The following is a 22,003-nucleotide window of genomic DNA, read 5'->3' on the forward strand; positions in this document are numbered from 1 at the left end:
GTCATATTCCCCAATTCGCAGGGCTATGACCAAGGCATCATTATGTGATACCTAGACTCCTCCCAGGTCCTCATCCATGAAGACTATGCCCTCGTTGCATACTTCTTCTTCACGTCCTCTTTTCTTCCCCAACTGCATCACATGTTGGTCATGCTTTTTTTTTTTTTTGGATAAACCAGCTTGAAATTGAAAAAGAGGCTAAACGAATATATAGCCTACAAGGGGCATACCCCAGGAGGAAAAGAAAAAGAAAACAAAATAAGAGTAAAGAAAATTGCTTAAGCCAAATGGCTACATGGCTAAAAGATATGCGTTGTTTCCAATCCATTTAGAAAGAGGGAAGGGAGACAACACGCCTTAAAGACCTCCACTAAAGGAATTCAGAATAACATGAAGTTTAACACTTAGAGCAACCAAACTACAAGAGAAGAGCCAATATGACTATACGAGAACCAAATTACATATACTGAAAACAACCAAGAAAAGTTAGCCTTTTGAAATGACGAACGGATCTGCCGAATGCTTAGCTACAATATTTAAAGGTATTTGCATCAGCAGATCAGAGCCATCGAGCATTGACTGAGAGCCAACTTGCAGCAATTGAACTCTCACATTCAGAAGACAAAATAAGCTTCAACACGGAGCAGGTCCACGAACTGGACAGTTGCACTGGACACAACAGCAAACTATATCGAATTTGAGGTTCAAAACAGATAGCACATCATAGCAATCTGTAGTAGCCAAAAAGGTAGCAAGCAGTATCAGCAGCTATTTGCCAAGGATTCTGCTCATTCAAAACTGTTTAGCTGCTGGACTGAAGATATAGCAGCAACAGCAGCAAGAAATCAAACGCAGCAACCAAAACAATTGTAGAGAAGTAGTAGGAGAAGCAGTAAGCAGTAGGAGAAGCAGCAAGAAGCCTCACATTCTTTTCTTTTCTTTTTGATCCGCAAGAAGCCTCACATTCGTATCATGTTAATCATCAAATTTATTGCAAAATAGCAGCTGTAACACTGGACCTTCTATGTTAGCATCCAGCAGCGGCTCAAGCAGCATTAGTAGCAGAACAACTGCAAAATAGCAGCAGCGACTACATAGCAGCAGTAGTAACTACATTGACAACAGCAGTAGATGCAGCAGATGCAAACAGAACAGTAAATATCTTGACAGAATACAACTTGACAGAAACCATAAGCTGAACAATTGGTAACATGAGCAGAATGGCTAGGGACATGCCCCCTAGAAAAGCATAAATGTTCCAAGGGACAACCCCCCAAGGATAGGCTAAGACAATATAGAATCAACTAATGCCAAGGGAATAATCAGCACTACAGAAGCAAAAACACTGGACAAAATAGCGATATGATAACAAAGCCACTGCTAATTGCACAGTATAACGGAATATAATACAGTCCATTATCAACAGAAAAAGCAATGAAATGCTCACAGGGCAACTGAGTAGCCCATTTAGCAAACCAGCACAACAATTAGGTACCACAAAAGATGCCAAAACCTGTCCAGATCTAGTACCACACAAGGACCAGCAACATAGAAAACAGATGCAGAATGCCCTAAGAACAGGGACACTCACATAGAGAGTCAACCTTAACCACCAAGAAGTAACCATATCTGCTCACCTACTACTACCTCGAACCCTAACTCTTCACCTACTAGAAGCAAAAGGGGAAACTTCAACACCCTCCACTCTCCCTCACAAAATGCCTCCCACTAAATATTACCTTCTCACAAGAAGGAAGGAGCTCAAACACTCAACTTACAGGTACACACATATGCTGGAACACTCAACCAACCAAAAGTTGAAGAAAACAAGGTTCCAAATCAGAAAACAAAATAGAAGTACTATCAGTGTGGCACCAAATAGCTGCTATCCACATCCTGCCAAAAAGATAGGCTTTGGAAAACAAATGCAACTCCAAATCAAGAAAACACATGCAACATATAAGATTATTCCATAGTTATACCCCATTCTCTAATAAATCTGGAATCATGAGAGCCTATGGGCAATTTGGGCAGGGACATAAGTCTACCTTTTACCATGTTATCGATTTTGTGAACTATTACTTCCCAGGTGCTAGAAGTAGCTTGAAACTTCCTCAAATTCCTCTCAATCCAAATGTGATACACTGTAACAGTGAATATCAATCTGCTAACAACACTCTTAAGGGATTTTCCCTTAAAAGTGGAGAGGTGAGAGATCCAAGCTGCCCAAGACTGGGGGGGACCACCTCTCTTCAATTCTTGCTAAAATAGCATTCCAAACTTGTGTGGAGAATACATAATTAAAGAACAAATGGTCATGGCTTTCACTGCCAAGGCAGAGGCTGCATTAAGAAAAGGATTTAAGCCCAAAAAGAACAAGTCAATCCTCAGTGGAAAGCCTACCTTGGATGGCAATCTAAGCAATAAAGCTGCATTTTGGGATATAGCCAGAAAACCAAACAGCTTTATGCCAAGTTACTTTGGGAAATGGCTGCCTCAATTCCTCCCAAATGAGTTAAGAGTCCATCTAATTTGGTCCCTCGCATCCCTCAATGGGGGAAGCTAACATTTGACTTCATTCAATTCCCAAGTTTGTGTGACCGGGAATGCCCAAGCAGAACTGAGAATTATTTGGGACACTTTGGTATTCATGGGAAGGCCAGAATCATACACAATTCTGGAACCAAACTTGTTCAACAATGGGCCTAAAGGATGCCAATGGTCATGCCACAAGGATGTGATATCCCCATTACCAATAATATGAAGTATGAAGGGTTGAACTAAGTTTCTCAAATTAAGCAACTTCCTCCAAACCCAAGAGGGATCACTTGGCATCTTAAGACTCCAAAAGTTCCTTCCATTTAATAAATAGGATTTAACCCATTGACACCACATTGATTGCTCGCCCCCAGAAATCAAAAACCATATATGTTTAGCAACCGCAGCCTTATTCCAAATCGCCATAGATTTGAAACCAAGACCCCCCTCATCCTTGGGAGCACATAGGTGCTCCTAAGCAACCTTAGCCCCGGTTCTTTTAAGGTCAGAGCCAGACCACAAAAAGGCCCTAAGGATAGACTCAACTTCCTTAATGACCTTTTTTGGTAATATGAACAGGGAAGACCAAAATGTTTGCATTGAGAACAAAATGTTTTTTTATAAGCTGCACTCTCCCAGCATAAGTAAGGTCCCTATTAGTCCAACATTTAGTTTTGGTAGTGATACTATCTACCAATCTCTGACAATCAATAGCCTTGAGTTTAGTAGATAGTAATGGGACCCCCAGATATCTCACAGGGAGGGAACCTTCTTGGAATCCAAGTTCTTGCAAGATAGTTTCCTTAACCCTCACACTAACACCAGAAAAGAATACGCTACTCTTCCCTGGGCTAGGGGAGAGACCAGAAAGATCCTCAAACTCAGCTAATGCATTCCGGATGTATTTGATAGATGGAAGCTCCCCTTTGCAAAATATCATTAGATCATCAGCAAAGCAAAGATTAATCAACTGATTATCTTTACATCTCCAATGGAAGTGAAAATCAGGGAGATGAGATTTCTTCTTAAGCAAGGTTGTTAAAACTTCCATCACAATAACAAAGAGATATGAGGACAGAGGATCCCCCTGCCTCAGACCCTTCCTACCTTTAATGTTACCAGTCACTTCTCCATTGATACAAAGTGAGTAATTTGTAGTGGTTACACATGCTTGAAGCCACTTGATCATGGTAGGATGAAAGTTCATTGCAAAAAGAACATCCCATAGAAACTCCCACCTAACATGATCATAAGCTTTCATTATGTCAACTTTCATGGCACACCTAGGAGAAGGAGATGACTTGTGGTAACCTCTCATGAGTTCTTGAGTGAGGAATATGTTATCTGCTATTCTCCTACCTTTCACAAAGCCTGATTGGACAAGATCTATGAGTAAAGAAAGAACAGATTGCAATCTCTTGGCTAAAATCCTAGAGATGCATTTGTAAATGGTATTGCAGCATGATATGGGCCTAAAGTCCCCCACCTTGGAAGGGTTTTGAACCTTAGGGACAAGTGCTACAATGGTGAAGTTAGCTTTGGTGAGCAATTGTCTAGACCTGAAGAAATTCTGGACAGCTGAAGTGATCTCATTACCAATGACAGACCAAGCTTTCCTAAAAAACCCTGCATTGTACCCATCAGGGCCCGGGGCCTTAGCGGGATTAAGGGACCAGAAGGTCTCTTTGATCTCCAAATCTGAGACAGGAGAGACCATATGATGACTTTATTCAAGACTAAGTTTATTTCTGATTAATTGTCCAACTCTATTTGGTCCCAAATGAGGTGTGGGGTAGGGAGTACCAAATAAAGTCGTGTAAAAGTTAACAAACTCTGCCTTGATAACCTAAAGATCATGAGTAATAGAGCCGTCACTAAGCACTAAACTTGTTATTTTGCTTCTATTCCTCCTATTACTTACAGCTTTAAAGAAATAGGAAGTGCATTGATCTCCAAGTTTCAACCATTGTATTCGTGACTTTTGTTTGGCTAGACTTTCCTCAGCCCTAACAAAGTGATATATTGTATCACCCTCTCCTGTGCTAGGGCAGAACTATTATTAGGATGAGATCCTATAATAGCTTGAATGTTTTCTAAGTCCTGCCTAATGGCACACACCCTCTCAGAGATGCCACTGAATTCAGCTTTATTAAGCTGCTTCAGCTCATGTTGAAGATGTTTGAGTTTCTCACACACACAGAACATGGGATTACCAATAACAATTGACCTCCAAACCCTCTAAACAATTGCAAGGAATTATGGATGATCAGCAAGGAAGTCAAAACCTGAAAGGCTTAACTGACTTCCTTGGATTTGGTTGAACATAGACCACAACAAGAGAATGGTCTGAGATACCAGGAACCAAAAAATGAGTGGATGATTGAGTAAATGTTTTCATCCATGGCTCATTCACTAACACTCTATCAAGTTTAGAGGCCACAAATTGAGGAGGGACCTGTTTATTTGACCAAGTGAATAAGCACCCGGTGAACCTAAGATCATCAAGTTCAAAGGCAAACAAACAGTGATTGATGTCATCCATGTGTGGTGACCACTGAGGAATAACCCCAACTTTTTCCCTAGGATGTCTAATAGCATTAAAGTCACCCAGGACCACCCAAGGTGAAGAGGTCCTGAATTGAGTTAGACAATGCCATAGAGACCTACGATCCAAATTAGAATTTGCCCCATAGACCATAGTGACCAAAAAGAGAGCACTCCCATATTTGGGTTGAACCTCACAGTGAATGCATTGGTCAAACTGACCTAACACGGTAAGAGAGAATACACTAGGGTCCCAACCCACAAAAATCCTCCCTAAAGCCGATTGGGAGTAATTATTCACAAAACTCCAATCAGGACAAATGTATTGAGTGATTCTATCTGCCCAAATTGCCCTAATTTTATGCTCAATAAAGCCAACTAGATTAAGTTTATTAGAGCTCACAAAGGATTTAACTTCTTTCTATTTAATGGGGTCATTCAAACAATGAATGTTCCAAAAACCTAGATTGAAAGTTTGTAAAGACATACAAAACAATATCAAACAGATGCAGAGACTGAAAAAAGAAGTACTGCATTTAATAAAAAGGATACCAAAAGGATATCAATTATTCATAATTGAAGGAATGATTAAATTCCTTCTATTGCTGAAGGTACCGATTGACTCCTCCTTAGCTTGCTTCTTCAAATGCTTCTTAGCAGACTTGGAGAGGAGCTTGTTGAAGCTAGCACTTCCCTTAGAAACCAGATCAGCAGCTACCTTGCTGACTCCAGGATCTAACCGATCAGGTGGCTCAGTGGCTAGTGAGGGCTTGAGCTCGGATTGAACTTTAGCCAGAGAGGTTGCTGTCTTGATACTTTGATTCAATACCCCTTCCTCTTGATTGCTACTCACTACCCCTTCTAAGACTTCTAGAAGTTCATCTTCGGAATCACTAAGCTCTTCCCTAATGGAGCGAGTGTCCGGAGGTGAACTACTGGATTCTTTGGGGTGATCACAGTCAACTCTATGATTTTCTTTCCCAACAGGAGTCACAGTCAGTGCTTGAACTGAAGGTTGTGGAGGAATTGGAGATGTGGATGGTTTGCTAGCACATTTGATTGTGTGATGGCCAAAAACATGATAAATGTCACACTTGGGAGGCAGTACTTGGTATTCTACTGAAACAACTACAGATTCTCCAGCAACAATGACTGTGACCTCATCCGGGAGAGCTTGCTCAGCACTCACCTCAATACAAATTCTAGCCTTGGTGGATTTAGTATGGAGAAGGCCAGCCTGCTTAGCAGTCTTGGTTGTGGCTTGATCAACATGAAGTGGCTTCCCAATTGTACTTGCTACCCGACTCAGGCACTCTTGATTCCAAAGCTCAAAAGGAAGATCGTGCAACTTAACCCAAGCTGGTATTTTGGAGGGTTGATCCTGAGCAGGCTTCATCATCCTATGCCAGTCCTTAAGGACAAGATACTTTTGGGAGAAGAAATACGGTCCTCCTTCTAGCACTTGCATTTTAGCTTGTTCATCTCTGAATTCAAACAAGAAGAACCCAGCTACATTAGGCTTGATAGCCACAAAGAGATCTTTCAACTGGTTCCGAGCAGTGGAGACCAAAAGGGGGTAAGGCATTTGACCATCAAGGAAATGCCCAATCAAATACTTGTTCCATTTCCCCACCTCAGTTAGTTTTATGTCTATTTCAACCAGAGCTTCTTTTCCTCTCTGTAAATCAGGAAAATAGTCCAATTTCAAATCCATAGAGGGGCTCTGTGATTGGAGGAGAGAAGCCCAATTTCTAGGTTTAGGTTATGCTGATTCTGTCTCGGCCTGGATTTGTGAATGAACTGTTGTGGGTTGGTGGAATTCTTGTGAACATCTTGTTGTTGCTGAGATGTTAAATGGTTTGATTGAATTTGGGTAGGATGAGAGTGATTACTGAATGTGGTTTCTGTGGTATTTTCCTAAGGCAAACTTTCGGAAGGATTTTGAGTTGAAGAACTGAGTGGAGGCTTCGACTCAGGTATGTTAGGAGAAGAACCAAAACCCCGACTGATATACCGAGGTCTGGTATCCTCTATGTTATACCCCATATTAGGATCCCCTTCCACATATGGAGTACCTTTAGCGTTAAACAGGATCGTAGTTTTAGTTTTAGGACTCCGTACCTGATCTTGTTCACAAGTGTCAATTAGTCAAGCCGCTTGCTCCTCCGCTTCCTTCTGAAGAGCTTCTTCGAAGACTAGTTGAAGTTTTCGAGAAGGGCTCGTTTTCTTTAATGATTTTGGACCGAAATCCCTAAAATCAGCTACTGATGGTGAAGGAGCAGCACCCCTAGGAACAGGTCCAAGATCGGAATCAATGGTGATGTTCAACCTTAGGGCTTCCACGTCCGACTGAAGTAGATGAGACTGAGAAGATGTCGATTGATCTTGGATGTATTGTTTTCGCCGAAGCTCGTTGGAGTCTAGGGCTTTGAAGCCCAAGCCATCAGCAAATGGGATCGTACCGTCGGCCATGTGAACACCTTTTGGTTAGCAGACAAGAGTGCAGAGAACAGATCGCCCCAAATTGCCATCTGTTGATTGGTTTTTGTTTTTATTGTTTTGAAAACTAATGAAGAAAACTTGTTTTTGTAAAGCCAAATGTTGCTACTTGCCTCTGGAGCAATCTCACCTCATTTCTCGTATAAGGTGAGGCCAATCCATGTATCATATGGATTACGCCCCTTGGATTTTGTTCGTAATCCAACTCCATTGCTTTCTCAGCGCCTTTGTGTTCTTCCTGAATAAACTCCTTCAGATAACCACGAGAGACTAAGTCATCGAGGTGTTGCTTGAATATCTCACAATCTTTCGTCATGTGACCCCAATATTTGTGATAACTGCAATGCTGACTCGTAGCTCGCTTTGCATCTTTATCCCCTTCTAGTCTCGGGGGCCACTTGAAATATGGGCGGTTCTTTGTTCGATAAAGAATCTGATAGATTGGTTCTTTCCAAACTGTAGTTACTGAAAAGAAAGACCTGGGGTCCGAGGCATGTTTCTCCTTGTATGGCTCTTTCTTAGCCTACCCATAGTCCTTCCTTTCTCGATATGTTTTGGGCTCTAGATTATCAGCATTCTTTGCAGGCCCTTTTGCTTGCTCGGCAACCACCTTGCCGTCTTCCCGGAGTATGTCATCCTCGTTCCTGGCATGCTGCTCAATCCGTTCCATTAGCTTTGCCAGTGTTCCTACTGGACTCATGTTCAATGATCGGCGTAATTCCCCCTAAACATGTAGCCTAGTCTTGAACGTGGCTATTGCATACTCCTCACATCAACTTTCAATCTCGTTGAAAGTCTCCCAGTACTTTTTTGCATAGTCCCTGATCGGCTCATTCTCTCCCTGCTTCATGATGGAGAGGCTCTTAAGAGTTTTGGGTGCTTTTCTGCTTGTCAGGAACCGAGCAGTGAATTCATCGGTCAGTTGCCTCCATCTTCGTATGGAGTGCAGGCCTAGCTTATGGAACCAGGATAGGGCCACCTTTCCCAAACTCAATGGGAACATCTTGCACATGATTGCATCATCCCCGTTGTGCATAAACATTGCTTATTGGTAATGTTGTATGTGTGCCACGGGATCTGTATTTGTTTCATAGAGGATGAACGCACTATGCTTCACCCTGCTCGGTAGTCTCGCCTCTTGCAACCTCCTTGTAAAGGGGGAGGATGCTATATTGTTGAGGGCCTTTCGTGCTGCCTCTTGTGCAGGCATGGTCCCCCCTCGCGTTCCTTCATTTTATTGGGAGCGCTCTTTTCCCAATCGGAATCAGGTCTCTCGTACCTATCTCTGTGGTGTTTTCTAGTCTTTCCCTCAGGGGTGAGACTCTGGCTTCTTCTCCTTCTTTTTCTTGAAGAAGTCTTTCGCCATCCTGGAGTTCGGCTTTTACTTCTGCTTCTGCTCCTTCTGTCTTGTGAAGGAGCCTTCTTGCATTTCACCATAGCATGTCTGTCTCCCCTAGAATTTCTTCGTGAAAGTCCAAAGTCTTCAGGATGTTCTTGGATCCGTTCCAACTCTCGAATCCCGTGCTCTCGTTTCTTGATCAAACGAGCAAACTCATCGATTTCCTGCCTCTTTTTGTCAAGGATGTCTTTACTATTGTGCACTCTTCTTGAGTGTGCAACTGATTCCCTTTCACGGCGGGATTTACTCCTCCGTGTGGACTCCGTGGTCGTCCTGCCCTCCCTATTCTTGGAGCCATCCTGGACGGTCAGGGGGTTACCCTTGCTTGTCGCCTTCCTCCCATGTCTGCCTTCGGGCTTTCCCGAAGCCTTTGGTAGGGATTTATCACCTCCTCCACCTAGCAGATTCTTTGGGTCAAGCGGCATCGTTGGATTTTCTTCTACCATGGTCGTTTTTCAAAGAGAACTCTTTCGTTTCCCACAGACGGCGCCAATTGTAAGTGGAGAAAAATGAAAGAAGCTTTGAACAGCACAAGAGTGCAACGGCTACTCGTGACTTCTCGCTGGAACCCTAGTTCATCGTCGGAGCTCTAATCTGCAAAACAGACAAGAGGTGAGCGCACCTTTGCCCCTCGTGGCAAAGGCCCTTCGATGCCTAAGTTAGTATCACGTACTGACAGAAAACCCTAATTATCAGTACGAAAGTGTGGAATAAGTTCAACTATTTGCGTACCTTTTACTTCTAGGTTTACCTCATATTTATAGATTTGCATATGCTTGCTACCCAAGCATCCTTGTTGCCCTAGGTTTCCTATCTCATATAGGAACAGGATCTTCTGGATTCTCGTTCCATTACCCAGTTGTTGCCTTAGTCTTTTTAGGACTCCTTTCCATAACTGGCCGAACATCCCATCCCCGTTGGGTATCTTTTCTAGATCCTACATTCTCGGGATCTTATCCCCTACGGGATACCTCTGTTCTGGAATCTTCTAGAGTGTTCCTTCTGCTTTAGCACTTGAGGATGCTTTCTCAATAATTCTTTCCCTGTTCGGCCACCTCATTGTCGAACAGTCCACCTGGACCGATGACTTCACATGTTATTGGTCTTTATATGCAGAATAGACTACCTGGACTGATGACTTCTCATGTCACTAGTCCATATTGCCGATCATCGCCTTACACGGCGGTTTATCGTATTTATTCCGTGTCCCCACATACCACTTGTTCAGGTTCTATTTGAGCTTGTTCAGGAATACCTCCCTACACTTTCTGCTCGCTCAGTAGTTTTATCCGAGTCGGCGCGTTTCATAATACATGATTTCCCGGTATCGCCATGAGTTGACCTAATCGCATCCCCCATAAGTTTCTTGGACCACCCCATTTCAATGAATAACCAACTACTCAACAGTAAACCATAGTTGCAACAGTTGATACCACAGCCCAAAACCATGAAAAATGAAGAGCAGCAGAAATCTCGGCCCTAATTTCAACACACAAAAGCAAGCACACCCAGCTTTTGACAGAAAAATTACATAAATTGGGCTAGGGTTTTCGGAATTTTGGGGGTGGTAAAGAAATTCTAGGTTTCGGTGTGTGGGAAAGTAGTTTAGAAAGATAGAGGATGGAGATATGTAGGGGGTATGAAGGATTTCGGACTATGTAGAGAGAGAGAGAGAGAGAGATATATATATATATATATATATATATATATATATATATATAAAATACCTTGACAATGGAGAAATTTCGGACTGAAAATGGAGAACCTAACCTTGAAACCTTCAATTTCGGCCATGAATCTTCAAAGTTTAGTGATATTTTGAAGATTGATGGAGGTTTATGGGGGATTTGGGTGATTTGGATGGAGATTTGAGAGAGAAATTGAGTTTGGGAGGTAAGGGTTTGAAGTTTTGGGTCGTGGCGTGTGTAAAAGAAAAGGTTTTGGATTATATAGCGGGACGGGAGAGAGAAAAAAGCCGACCAAAAATTTTAAAATTTTACCAGCGGGTACCGATACTTGCAAATTCCCATTACCAGTACTGGGTTCTTGAAATCAAATTCTAAATTCTGCCAAGTGGGTATCGGTACTGGCCAATTCACAGTACCAGTATTGGGCTAGAAAATTTTTGCATTTTGCCCACTTCCACCGTTTTGACCTCCGCTCATTTCCAACATCTTCCTCACATCCTCAGAACACCTCATAGCAGTAGAATACCATTCCAAACAACCCTCCATACATCCGGCTCCTTAAGTTTTTGAACAAAAAGTAGGACATGAACTAGGATATGAAATAGGACGAGGGGACACTTTAGTGGTTTAATCAAACAAAGAATGCCTTGTATCACTTCCTAAGTACGCCATAGATTCCAAAATGATTAAACAACGATATCAAACACACTTAGGCATGAACATGAGATTATTTACCTAAACTACGAATGTACTATGAAAAATGAACGGGATATGGGTAAACTTGCTCAAAACAAACTCAACACCTAATTGTTCATCCTTAATCATGCTCATGAGTTGAAATGTACACAATCACTTAAGATCAAACACTGAACTCTTGCTAATTAAGAATCAATGAGCATGTGCCAAGTCGCTTAATTCCACTAAATTTGTACAAACGGAAGGATTGCTCTAATAAAAATGAAAAATTTGTACTAAAAGCATAAAAACATATATATATATATATATATATATATATATATATATATATATATATATATATATATATATACACACACATATGTGTATATATATATATACATATATATATATATATATAGATACTGGCACAACACGTCATGTATCTCTCCTGGTATTGGCCATTCAGTAGGGTTTGTGCACCTATTGAACTAATTGAAGATGAATTCCCCTGGCTGTGTTCCAAACCTACTAGAGCACAGATCCGGCATCACAGAGCCAAGTCAATTGCTAGCAATCTTGGAAATGATGATTATTTCCTTGACGGCAAGTATCATTTAATTTGTGAAGATTCTATCCAAAAAATCAAGTCCATTGGTCCTATTCAAGAAGTTCCATTTATCTTCTATACGAAATTCCAAAACTTAGTCACAGAATACCAGAATTATTGGGATAATTTGAGTCATCAAATTGAAGACAGAGAAGACCAAGAATCCAGCCCAGAAATCAACAGGGAATGGGTTTATCAGAGTAAGGTGTGTTGGTGAAGAACAATCGGTATGATTTACTTAAAGAGAAAGACGGGGTAACAGCACAGTCAGCAATTATTATAAATAGTAAAAAGTAAAAGTATGAACAGTAGTTGATTTTAATTATGAACAGTAGGTGAATAGTAGAATTCGTGCGTGAATAGTGATTATGAACAGTACTATGAATAGTGAATGAATAGTACGAAATGAATAGTAATTTACTATGAAAAGTAAATGCAGTTTACTGGTAAATGATTGAATTGAATAGTACAGTTTACTGGTAATGAATAGGTAAGCTGAACAAACTCAGATTTACAGTGAATACAGAAGTAGAACTTCAATCTTGACTAAGTATGGGTAAGCAATTTCTGAAAACTCAAACTTTGTTTACCCTCTCTCTAAACTCTATTTTACTATCTTGAATTGCCTGAATAGCCTATTTCCCTCTCATCTTCTCGGATCCTTTTATAGAATAAGGACCTGAATTTTACAAGTGCTGAATGACTCAGCCATGCGACTAAAGTAGGTGACTGTTTCTGCTTTTGGTGCCAAAGGGGTCAGAAGCAGGAATGATTGCTTGACTGTTGGTGGCTTTTTCTGCTTTCAATGCTGGTGGGACCAAAAGTAGAAATGATTGTTGAATAGTCGGTGTTTCTGCTTTCGGTGCAGGTGGGACCAAAAGCAGAAATGATTACCTCTTTTGACTAAAATTCCATCATGTTGTCTAGATTCTGCTAGTATTTTAATTCGGTTATCATCAGTCGACCACCTTCTCCTCTGGCCACCTGAAAGTCGTCTGGGTTTCCCCAAAGTAAGTCCCAGGGCAGGGCAATGAATGGGGTAGGACGTGGAACTTAAGGTATGTGTTATGCAGTGTATGTGTTTATCATGATAATTTCGGATTAAAATATTGATTGAAAAATCTTTAGGATTAAAATATTAAAAGAAGAATCTGTAGGATTAAACACAATGAATAGATTATTTAAGTGTAGTTCTTCAGCCAGTTCTTCAATGGCTTCTTTATCTGAGTTAGCGGATATAGTCAAACAAGAAGAACATGAATATCAAATTAACCTAACTTTACTTGTTTTACATAAAGATTTTGAAATTAATTTTGATAAACTATACATAGAATTTAAGTCAAAGAAAAATAAACAAAAAAGAAAAGAATATGCTAATAAATATTCACATTCCCGACAACAGAAAATAATTGCTCGATGGGAAAGCTTCATGAAAGATACAAGGACTGAAATCTATTTTTTCAATTACTTAGATAATTTTTATAAAAAAGTCAACACTATTACAAAAACAAAATGGAGAAATCGGATAACACTACTACAACTTCTAGTCATCCTCCTTTAGATTCAATTAATTTGATTACAAAAATACATCTATAACTGCATCTCCGTTCAAACTACCTAATGACAGAGCAGAATGCAAACAAATTGTTGAACAGATTAATTACACCAATCAGTGTCTCAAAACTATAGGTAACCAATTAGATAAATTAGAAACTAAAATTGATGAACGGTCTTCTTCCACCTTCACATCCTCTAGTAAAAATATAGAAGCACCCCTTATACACCTTCCTGGAAGAAGAGAGAAAATTAGCATAAACCAGAATAAAAAAATTCAAAAAATTGAGGAAATACTGACTAAATTAGCTATTAAGCCAGAACAAGAATCACCCCAAGTTTCTACGATCACAAAAAATTATGACACTAGTACTTCCAGTCAAATAGTACAAACTTCTTCTGATGAAGAAATCACACAGTTACAAAAACAGTTCTCTGGTCAAGAAATTAACCGCCTTTTCAATCCCCCAGCAAATCCAACCACTCTTACCAAAAATTGGTATTCTAGACCAACCCCCCCTGATTTACAATATGAAGAAAATAATTTGACCAATCAATTTTCTGTTTCCTCTAACAAATTATATGAATGGAATATTGATGGCTTGAGTGAACACCAAATATTAGAAAAATTAAACCACATGTCAATGGCTGCTAATAGCTACTTAAGTAATACGGACCTTAATCAACCACAGATAGTTGATCTATTAACCTCTGGTTTCACTGGAATGTTAAAAGCATGGTGGGACAAATATCTCACCCGTGAGTCACGAGAAGAAGTTAAACACGCTGTTCAATTAGATGAAAATGGTCTCCCAATTTTTGACAATGAAATTGGAATGGGAGCACCAGATGGAGTCAATACTCTGATTTATACCATAATTAAACATTTTATTGGACAACCCAGTAACATTACTTCTAGGATACATGATCAACTGAGTAATTTGCATTGTCCAACATTAAGCGATTTTAGATGGTACAAAGATGTTTTCACATCTAGAGTCATGCTTAGGGATGATTGTACAAAATCATTCTGGAAAGAAAAATTTATTAATGGACTTCCTAATTTGTTTGCCCACAAAATTAGAGATGTCCTTAGTCAACCAACAGGAGTCATTGAATATGATAAGTTAACATATGGTGACATTATTAGTACCATTCAAAAAGAAGGTCTAAGAATGTGCATTGATATGAAAATTAGTAAACAAGTCCAAAAGGACAAAAATAAAGCCAAGTATGAGTTAGGGAACTTTTGTGAACAGTATGGTCTACCGCCAGTAGCACCATCACGAAGGAAACCCAAACATCATACTAAACCAACCAACAATAGTAAGAGTCACAGATACTTTAGGTATAGTAAACCCAAATCATCCAAAGAAAAATATTACGAAAAACCCAAAAGTCAAAAGAATAACAAGAAAAATAAAGACAAAAGTAACGACAAAAGTTACATTACATGTTACAACTGTGGTAAAAAAGGACATTACAAAACTGAATGTAAAGTCCAAGCAAAAATTAGTCAACTAAATATATCAGATACTGATAAACAACAAATTTTCGAGATTTTCAGAAAAGCAAATCTAAGTAATTCTGAAGATGAAGGAGATAGTACATCTTCTGATTACCATTCTCTTAGTGATAGTCCAAGTGACGATCAAATTAAAATTGGTTGTACTGACAATTGTTGTAAAAAAGTAAATGTACTTACCAAAGACTTACCCGAAGAAGAATTGTTAATTGATTTAATCAGTAAAATAGATGATTCAGAATTAAAGCAACAATATATTAAAACACTTAAACAACTCTTGGTACAACAAGGTAAACAACCCCAAAATAATAAACCAACAGTAAGCCTTAATGCTACTATAGAGTAAAGAAGTTACTTTGCATGATTTACAGCATGAAATAAATCTTATTAAAATAGAAATTACAAAGATTAAAGACCAACTTCCAAAATTAGCTAACAAATTCTTCAGAAAAAAGAAAGACAGTTCATCTTCTGAAGAAACCCTTGAAGATGATACTCAAGACCAAAATCCTAGTCAAGAAAAAGATATTGACCATCCAAATAGTGATCAAGACAGTCACAGATTAAATATAATCAATCAAATAAATATACAGAAATGGCATGCTCGTATTAAATTAATAATAGGAGATTATAAGATACAAGTCACTGCTCTCATCGATACCGGAGCAGATCTAAATTGTATACAAGAAAGTTTAGTACCTACTAAATATTATCAAGAAACAACAGAGCGATTGAGGTCTGCAAATAGTAGTAAAATGTTAATTAAGTATAAATTGCCCGAAGTTAAGATTTGCCAAAATAAGATTGGTTTCAAAACCTCATTTGTTTTAGTCAAAAATTTAACTGACAAAGTAATTTTAGGTATGCCATTTATTTGCTTACTTTACCCATTCACAGTCACCAGTAACAACATCATTACTACATCTTTTGACCAACAAGTCAATTTTGAATTTTTATCAACACCTAACGAAGAGGAATTAAGTAAGTTACAAAATTGCTCTATCTACCCTACTAATGATTTACTTGATTGTTTTACAGATGGCTCAAGGTCAACAGAAAACCATCTCCTTTGGGAAAATCCTCCTGCCAGTATTCCCTGAAGGAGCCAGCACAAAATTTAGAAAGCTAAATTACTTAGACAGCATGAATGAGACCCAACAATGTTTTCTAGATAATCTCTGGAATACGCGTGGGGACTATCGCAGATTCTTAGAAAGCTTAAATTGTTTAAGTATTTATTTTAATCAGCAAAATCAGCAAACTAGTGGAGTTGTTTTCCCTAGTTCTCTGGGTGGAGTTTCACTAAACCTATCCCTGGTCAGCACCAGTTCGTCTACTAACTTCCCTTCTTGTAAGCATTGTGAATCAATGACTTGCAAATTTATTGATTTAAACTGCAGGTATCACTAGCAGATGACTGAAAATAATCAACTCAGGGCAAAAGTTACTAGGTTACAGAATCAGTCAACACAGAAGACCTCTTTTACCCCACTAGTAAAAGCAGAGAAAAAACTATCATCCCCACTGGATGGTAGCAAAAGTGTAAATGTGCAGTATGTGTTAACAATATCTTTGCTAAACATAGGACCATGAAATGTCAAGTTCTAATTACAAGTAAAATGCCAGAATGGACAAACACAGGGAATGTGATACTGGCACAACACGTCATGTATCTCTCCTGGTATTGGCCATTCAGTAGGGTTTGTGCACCTATTGAACTAATTGAAGATGAATGCCCCTAGCCGTGTTCCAAACCTACTAGAGCACAGATCCGGCATCACAGAGCCAAGTCAATTGCTAGCAATCTTGGAAATGATGATTATTTACTTGACGGCAATTATCATTTAATTTGTGAAGATTCTATCCAAAAAATCAAGTCCATTGGTCCTATTCAAGAAGTTCCATTTATCTTCTATACGAAATTCCAAAACTTAGTCACAGAATACAAGAATTATTGGGATAATTTGAGTCATCAAACTGAAGACAGAGAAGACCAAGAATCCAGCCCAGAAATCAACAGTGAAGACAATGGGCAAGATTATTGGAATAATCTGACAAATGAAGAGTTGCAGAATCTAGACAACATGATGGAATTTTAGTCAAAAGAGGTAATCATTTCTGCTTTTGGTCCCACCTGCACCGAAAGCAGAAACACCAACTATTCAACAATCATTTCTACTTTTGGTCCCACCAGCACCAAAAGCAAAAAAAGCCACCAACAGTCAAGCAATCATTCCTGCTTCTGACCCCTTTGGCACCAAAAGCAAAAACAGTCACCTACTTTAGTCACATGGCTGAGTCATTCAGCACTTGTAAAATTCAGGTCCTTATTCTATAAAAGGATCCGAGAAGATGAGAGGGAAATAGGCTATTCAGGCAATTCAAGATAGTAAAATAGAGTTTAGAGAGAGAGTAAACAAAGTTTGGGTTTTCAGAAATTGCTTACCCGTACTTAGTCAAGATTGAAGTTCTACTTCTGTATTCACTGTAAGTCTGAGTTTGGTCAGCTTACCTATTCTCTACCAAGTTGGAGGCTTTGGCGTCACCGACTCCTTTCGTTATTCAAACGGCTTTCAAGGTCAACTCCTTCGGTTCTTCCAATGGAACCACAACTAGTCACACATGGTCATGTTCAAAGCTTTATTGGTCTAAAAACCGCGACACATAATCGCACCCATGCATAGGGCTCTTAAATGCCTCACTCACTCCGACTTTAGACCCAATCCATCAAAGCTGGTGTGGTAGCACGTACACCCTGCAAAGGACTTAAGTTTGAACTACCTACTAAGAGACAAATGACATTAGAACCACCCGACTTGCGTTATCTGGGCGCCAAACAAACATATATACAAAGGAAAACATCAAAGACACCACTCGATCTTCACGCAATCGTACGAGTCATACTTTTCTTCCCGTGTCTCACCAGAGAGGTAAGACATGGGTGGCTATACTAGACCGTCGAAAGTTGTTACATCAGCGCCTGAAGTAAAATTTACTGATTGACCTCGCCAAGCAATTAAGCCTAGCGTCCCCTATGATCAAAGCAAAGTGAGACAAGACAGAGCCTAGCACCAAAGCACGGGAATACCAAGTCTCACCCAAAGACCTAAACTGCCTCTGATAGGGGCATATTTGGAAAGCATGGATCATTAATGGCAAACTACTACAAAGAGAACTAGTTATAAAGTCCTATACAAAGATGCATCGATGAAATCTTATAGAGTGAACACCCCAAGACATAGTAAACGTGCATAAAACTCAAAAACCAATATTTACAAATGTACAAGCATAATCAGATTTAATATCAGAGCTCGGAGCGTCCAAGTCACAGCTGGACTCCGCCAAACAATCAAGTCCAGCGTCCCCTATGATCGTAACTAGGCAAGCAACAAGATAGAGCCAAGTGCGGTAGTGGAGCATGAGAATATCAAGGCCTAACGTAAGATTTACACCGCCCCCATTGGAGCTAATCTGGAAGACGTTAGTGGTGCACTGTGAATTACTCCTATAAGAAGAGCTAACGAAAACCCTATGTCACTGATATTAAAATTTTCCCTTACTAACCGGAGCTGGGCACACAATTCTTTTTTTAATAGCAGCGTGCAGAGCTATAAATACCCAAGTCAATGGTGGGTACCCCCTACCCGGGGGCCGGGTCCAACAAACAGTTAAGTTTAGTGGTTACACTTTTGCTCCCCGTGCAAATAAAACCAAACAAACTAAGCGGTAGGATCATCTAAATAAACCAGAGCAACCAAGTCCTTTGTTAACTCTTCTCTTGCAAAATTTTCCAAAAACGGCTTAAGCCATTGGCCGTTAACTTTAAAAACATAGCCATTCGAATTAACAATTTCAATTGCACCATGAGGAAACACTTGGTGCACAATGAAGGGGCCAACCCAACGTGACCTCAACTTCCCGGGAAAAAGATGGAGCTTGGAGTTGTACAACAACACTTTTTGGTCAACTTCAAAGTTTTTTCGCTGAATATTCTTATCATGAAAATCCTTAACTTTTGACTTGTAAATTTTTGTGATGTCATATGCATCCCTCCGAATTTCTTCAAGTTCATTGTGTTGGAGTTTGCGATGCATACTGGCGGCGAGCAATCAAAAATGCAAAGCTGTAATGGCCCAATAGGCCTTATACTCCAACTCCACCGGGAGGTGACATGCCTTGCCGTATAAAAGCCGATAAGGCAAAGCGCCTAGAACAGTCTTATTGACGGTACAGTATGCCCATAAGGCATCAGTCAAATGAAGTGACCAATCCTTCCGGTTTGGATTGACAGTTTTCTCTAAAATGTGTTTTACCTCTCGGTTAGCAAGCTCGGCTTGGCCATTAGTTTGAGGGTGATAGGCGGTGGACACCTTGTGCGTGATTCCATATTTCTTCATGAGAGCTTCAAACGGCTGATTGCAGAAATGAGTGCCTTGATCACTAATAATAGCCCGGGGTGTCCCGAACCTAGACAAGATGTTCTCTCTTTAAGGAATTCCAACACCACCTTGTGATCATTCGTCTTGGTAGCAATGGCCTCAACCCATTTGGAGACGTAATCCACCGCTAGGAGAATATAGAGAAAGCCATTAGAAATTGGGAATGGCCCCGTAAAATCAATCCCCCAGCAATCAAACACTTCAACTTTTAGGATGTTAGTGAGGGGCATCATATTCCTCCGAGTCACTGCACCCAACTTCTGGCTTGCCTCACATGTTTTGCAATAATTGAAAGCGTCATTCGCAAGACAACGCCAATAAAAACCACACTGTAAAATTTTGGTAGTTGTCTTGGTATGGGAGAAGTGGCCACCACACTCCTTTGAGTGACAAAATTGCAAGATCCCTCTTGGTCCTCCTCTGGAACACATCACCGGATAATGAGGTCTGGGCAATATTTAAAAGGTAAGAATCATCAAAGACAAATCTTTTCAACTCAATTAGAAACCGCCTCTGATCTTGTGCACTCCAATGGCCCGGTAGCTGCCCCGTTACAAGGTAGTTGACAATATCGGCGAACCAAGTGCTAGTAGAAATGCCAAAAAGTTGCTCATCGGGAAATGTGTCGATAATTGGGAGATTGGAAGTACGGTCCTCAAACTCAAGTCGTGACAAGTGGCCAGCTACCACATTCTCTACTACTTTCTTGTCTTTGATAGTAAGGTTAAATTCTTGGAGTAACAAAATCCAACGAATCAATCGTGCTTTTGCATCGTGCTTTGTGAAGAGGTATTTGAGAGCAGCATGATCGGTAAAGACTATGATAGGGATACCCACCAAGTACGAACTAAATTTATCCAAGGTAAAAACAATAGCGAGCAACTCTTTTTTTTTTTGGTTGGGGGGGGAGGGGGGGAAATTAGCTTCAAATTAAAAAAAGGTTAACTGAATGTACAGCCTGCAAGGGGCATACCCCAGGAGGAAAAGAAAAAGAAAAAGAAGAAGAGTGAAAAAAGTGCGATATCCCATGCACAACCCGCATGGAGAGTAGGGTAGAGTAAGCTAAATAACAAAAGCACAATGTGTTTTGTCATCATACCCCTGTGCACTATCCATCAACGAGCAACTCCTTTTCAGTAGTCGAGTAGTTCATTTGTGCTTCATTAATTGTCTTGCTCGCATAGTATATAACATAAGGATTCTTATCCAACCTTTGCCCAAGAATGGTTCCCATGGCATAGTCACTTGCATCGCACATCAACTCAAACGGGAGATCCCAATTCAGAGTTTGCACGATAGGAGGAGAAGTAAGACTAGACTTCAATTTTTGAAAAGCTTCCTCGCAAGCACTAGTCCATTCAAAAGGTGCATCTTTAGAGAGAAGATGACACAAAGGACGAGAGATCACGCTAAAGTCCTTAATGAACCGCCGGTAAAACCGTCATGGCCTAGGAAAGAACGGATGTCCTTCACACACTTAGGCGTCGGGAGATTAGCAATCACTATCTTCGCCTTGTCCACCTTTATGCCCTTCTTTGATACGATATGCCCCAAGACGATGCCATGTGTAACCATAAAATGGCATTTCTCCCAATTTAGCACAAGATATTTCTCTTCACACCTCTCCAAAACTTTCCCTAAATTTAACAAACACTCATCAAAGGAGTCCCCGAAGACCGAAAAGTCATCCATGAACACTTCGACAATGTGCTCCACAATATCACTGAATATGCCCAACATGCAAAGTGAGAAAGTGCCGGGAGCATTGCACAAACCAAATGGTAATCGTCGATAAGCAAACGTCCCGTAGGGGCAAGTGAAAGTTGTCTTTTCTTGATCGTCCAGAGTGACTGCAATTTGATTGTACCCCGAATAGCTGTCGGGGAAACAATAGAAAGCACTACCAGCAACACGCTCTAGGATTTGATCGATGAACGGGAGAGGAAAATGGTCCTTGCGAGTGCAGGGGTTTAGCTTCCAGTAATCAATGCACACACGCAACCAGTGGTGACTCGAGTTGGCACTAACTCATTATTGGCATTAGCCACCACCATGACTCCGGACTTCTTAGGAACAAACTGTATCGGGCTAACCCATTTGCTGTCAGCAATAGGGTAGATAATGCCTACGTCCAACAATTTCAAAACCTCCGCTTTCACCACCTCTTTCATAATCGGATTTAAACAGCACTGAGGTTGGCGGGACGATTTGATATCATCCTCAAGATAGATGTGGTGAGTGCATAATGAAGGATCAATCCCTTTTATATCGACAATCGACCACCTGATAGCCTTTGTGTGCCACTTTAACAATTCAAGAAGTTTAGACTCTTGGTGATCCTCTAAACAAGAAGAAATCACAACAGGGAACGTCTCGTCGAGACCAAGGAAGGTGTACTTAAGAGTATCAGGCAAAACTATCAAATCAAGCTTCGAAAATTGTACACTTGAAGGAAGAGTCTTGCTTGCTAAAGGAGGCAACTCTTCGAAAGTAGGTGTCCATGTAAACACTCCACAAAGCTCATTAATTTCC

At 40.2% G+C, this 22,003-nt stretch overlaps 2 protein-coding genes across 2 annotated transcripts; both read right to left on the minus strand.

The window, feature by feature from the left end:
• Nucleotides 1–3,088: 3,088 nt before the first annotated feature.
• Nucleotides 3,089–6,796, minus strand: LOC131328462 (uncharacterized). The gene is made up of 6 exons (XM_058361404.1): nt 5,698–6,796; nt 5,587–5,597; nt 4,868–5,503; nt 4,570–4,776; nt 4,342–4,384; nt 3,089–4,236 (listed from the first exon to the last, which is right to left on the minus strand). Exons 1-6 carry the CDS (start codon nt 6,794–6,796, stop codon nt 3,089–3,091), a joined length of 3,144 nt encoding a protein of 1,047 aa, XP_058217387.1.
• Nucleotides 6,797–8,748: 1,952 nt separating this feature from the next.
• LOC131328463 (uncharacterized) lies at nt 8,749–9,426 on the minus strand. The gene has a single exon (XM_058361405.1). It carries the CDS (start codon nt 9,424–9,426, stop codon nt 8,749–8,751), a length of 678 nt encoding a protein of 225 aa, XP_058217388.1.
• Nucleotides 9,427–22,003: the final 12,577 nt, after the last annotated feature.

This window comes from Rhododendron vialii, chromosome 6a (assembly GCF_030253575.1).
Source record: "Rhododendron vialii isolate Sample 1 chromosome 6a, ASM3025357v1".
Taxonomy (NCBI): domain Eukaryota; kingdom Viridiplantae; phylum Streptophyta; class Magnoliopsida; order Ericales; family Ericaceae; genus Rhododendron; species Rhododendron vialii.

Bases quoted from the DNA above. Each gene is read 5' to 3' on its own strand.
- LOC131328462 (XM_058361404.1), bottom strand. From the start codon at position 6,796: ATGGATTTGAAATTGGACTATTTTCCTGATTTACAGAGAGGAAAAGAA. The intron at 4,385-4,569 runs GTGATACAATAT...CATGATCTTTAG, and splicing joins CTGCCCTAGCACAGGAGAGG to GTTATCAAGGCAGAGTTTGT. The intron at 4,237-4,341 runs GTACTCCCTACC...CTCCTGTCTCAG, and splicing joins CTTTTACACGACTTTATTTG to ATTTGGAGATCAAAGAGACC.
- LOC131328463 (XM_058361405.1), bottom strand. From the start codon at position 9,426: ATGGTAGAAGAAAATCCAACGATGCCGCTTGACCCAAAGAATCTGCTA.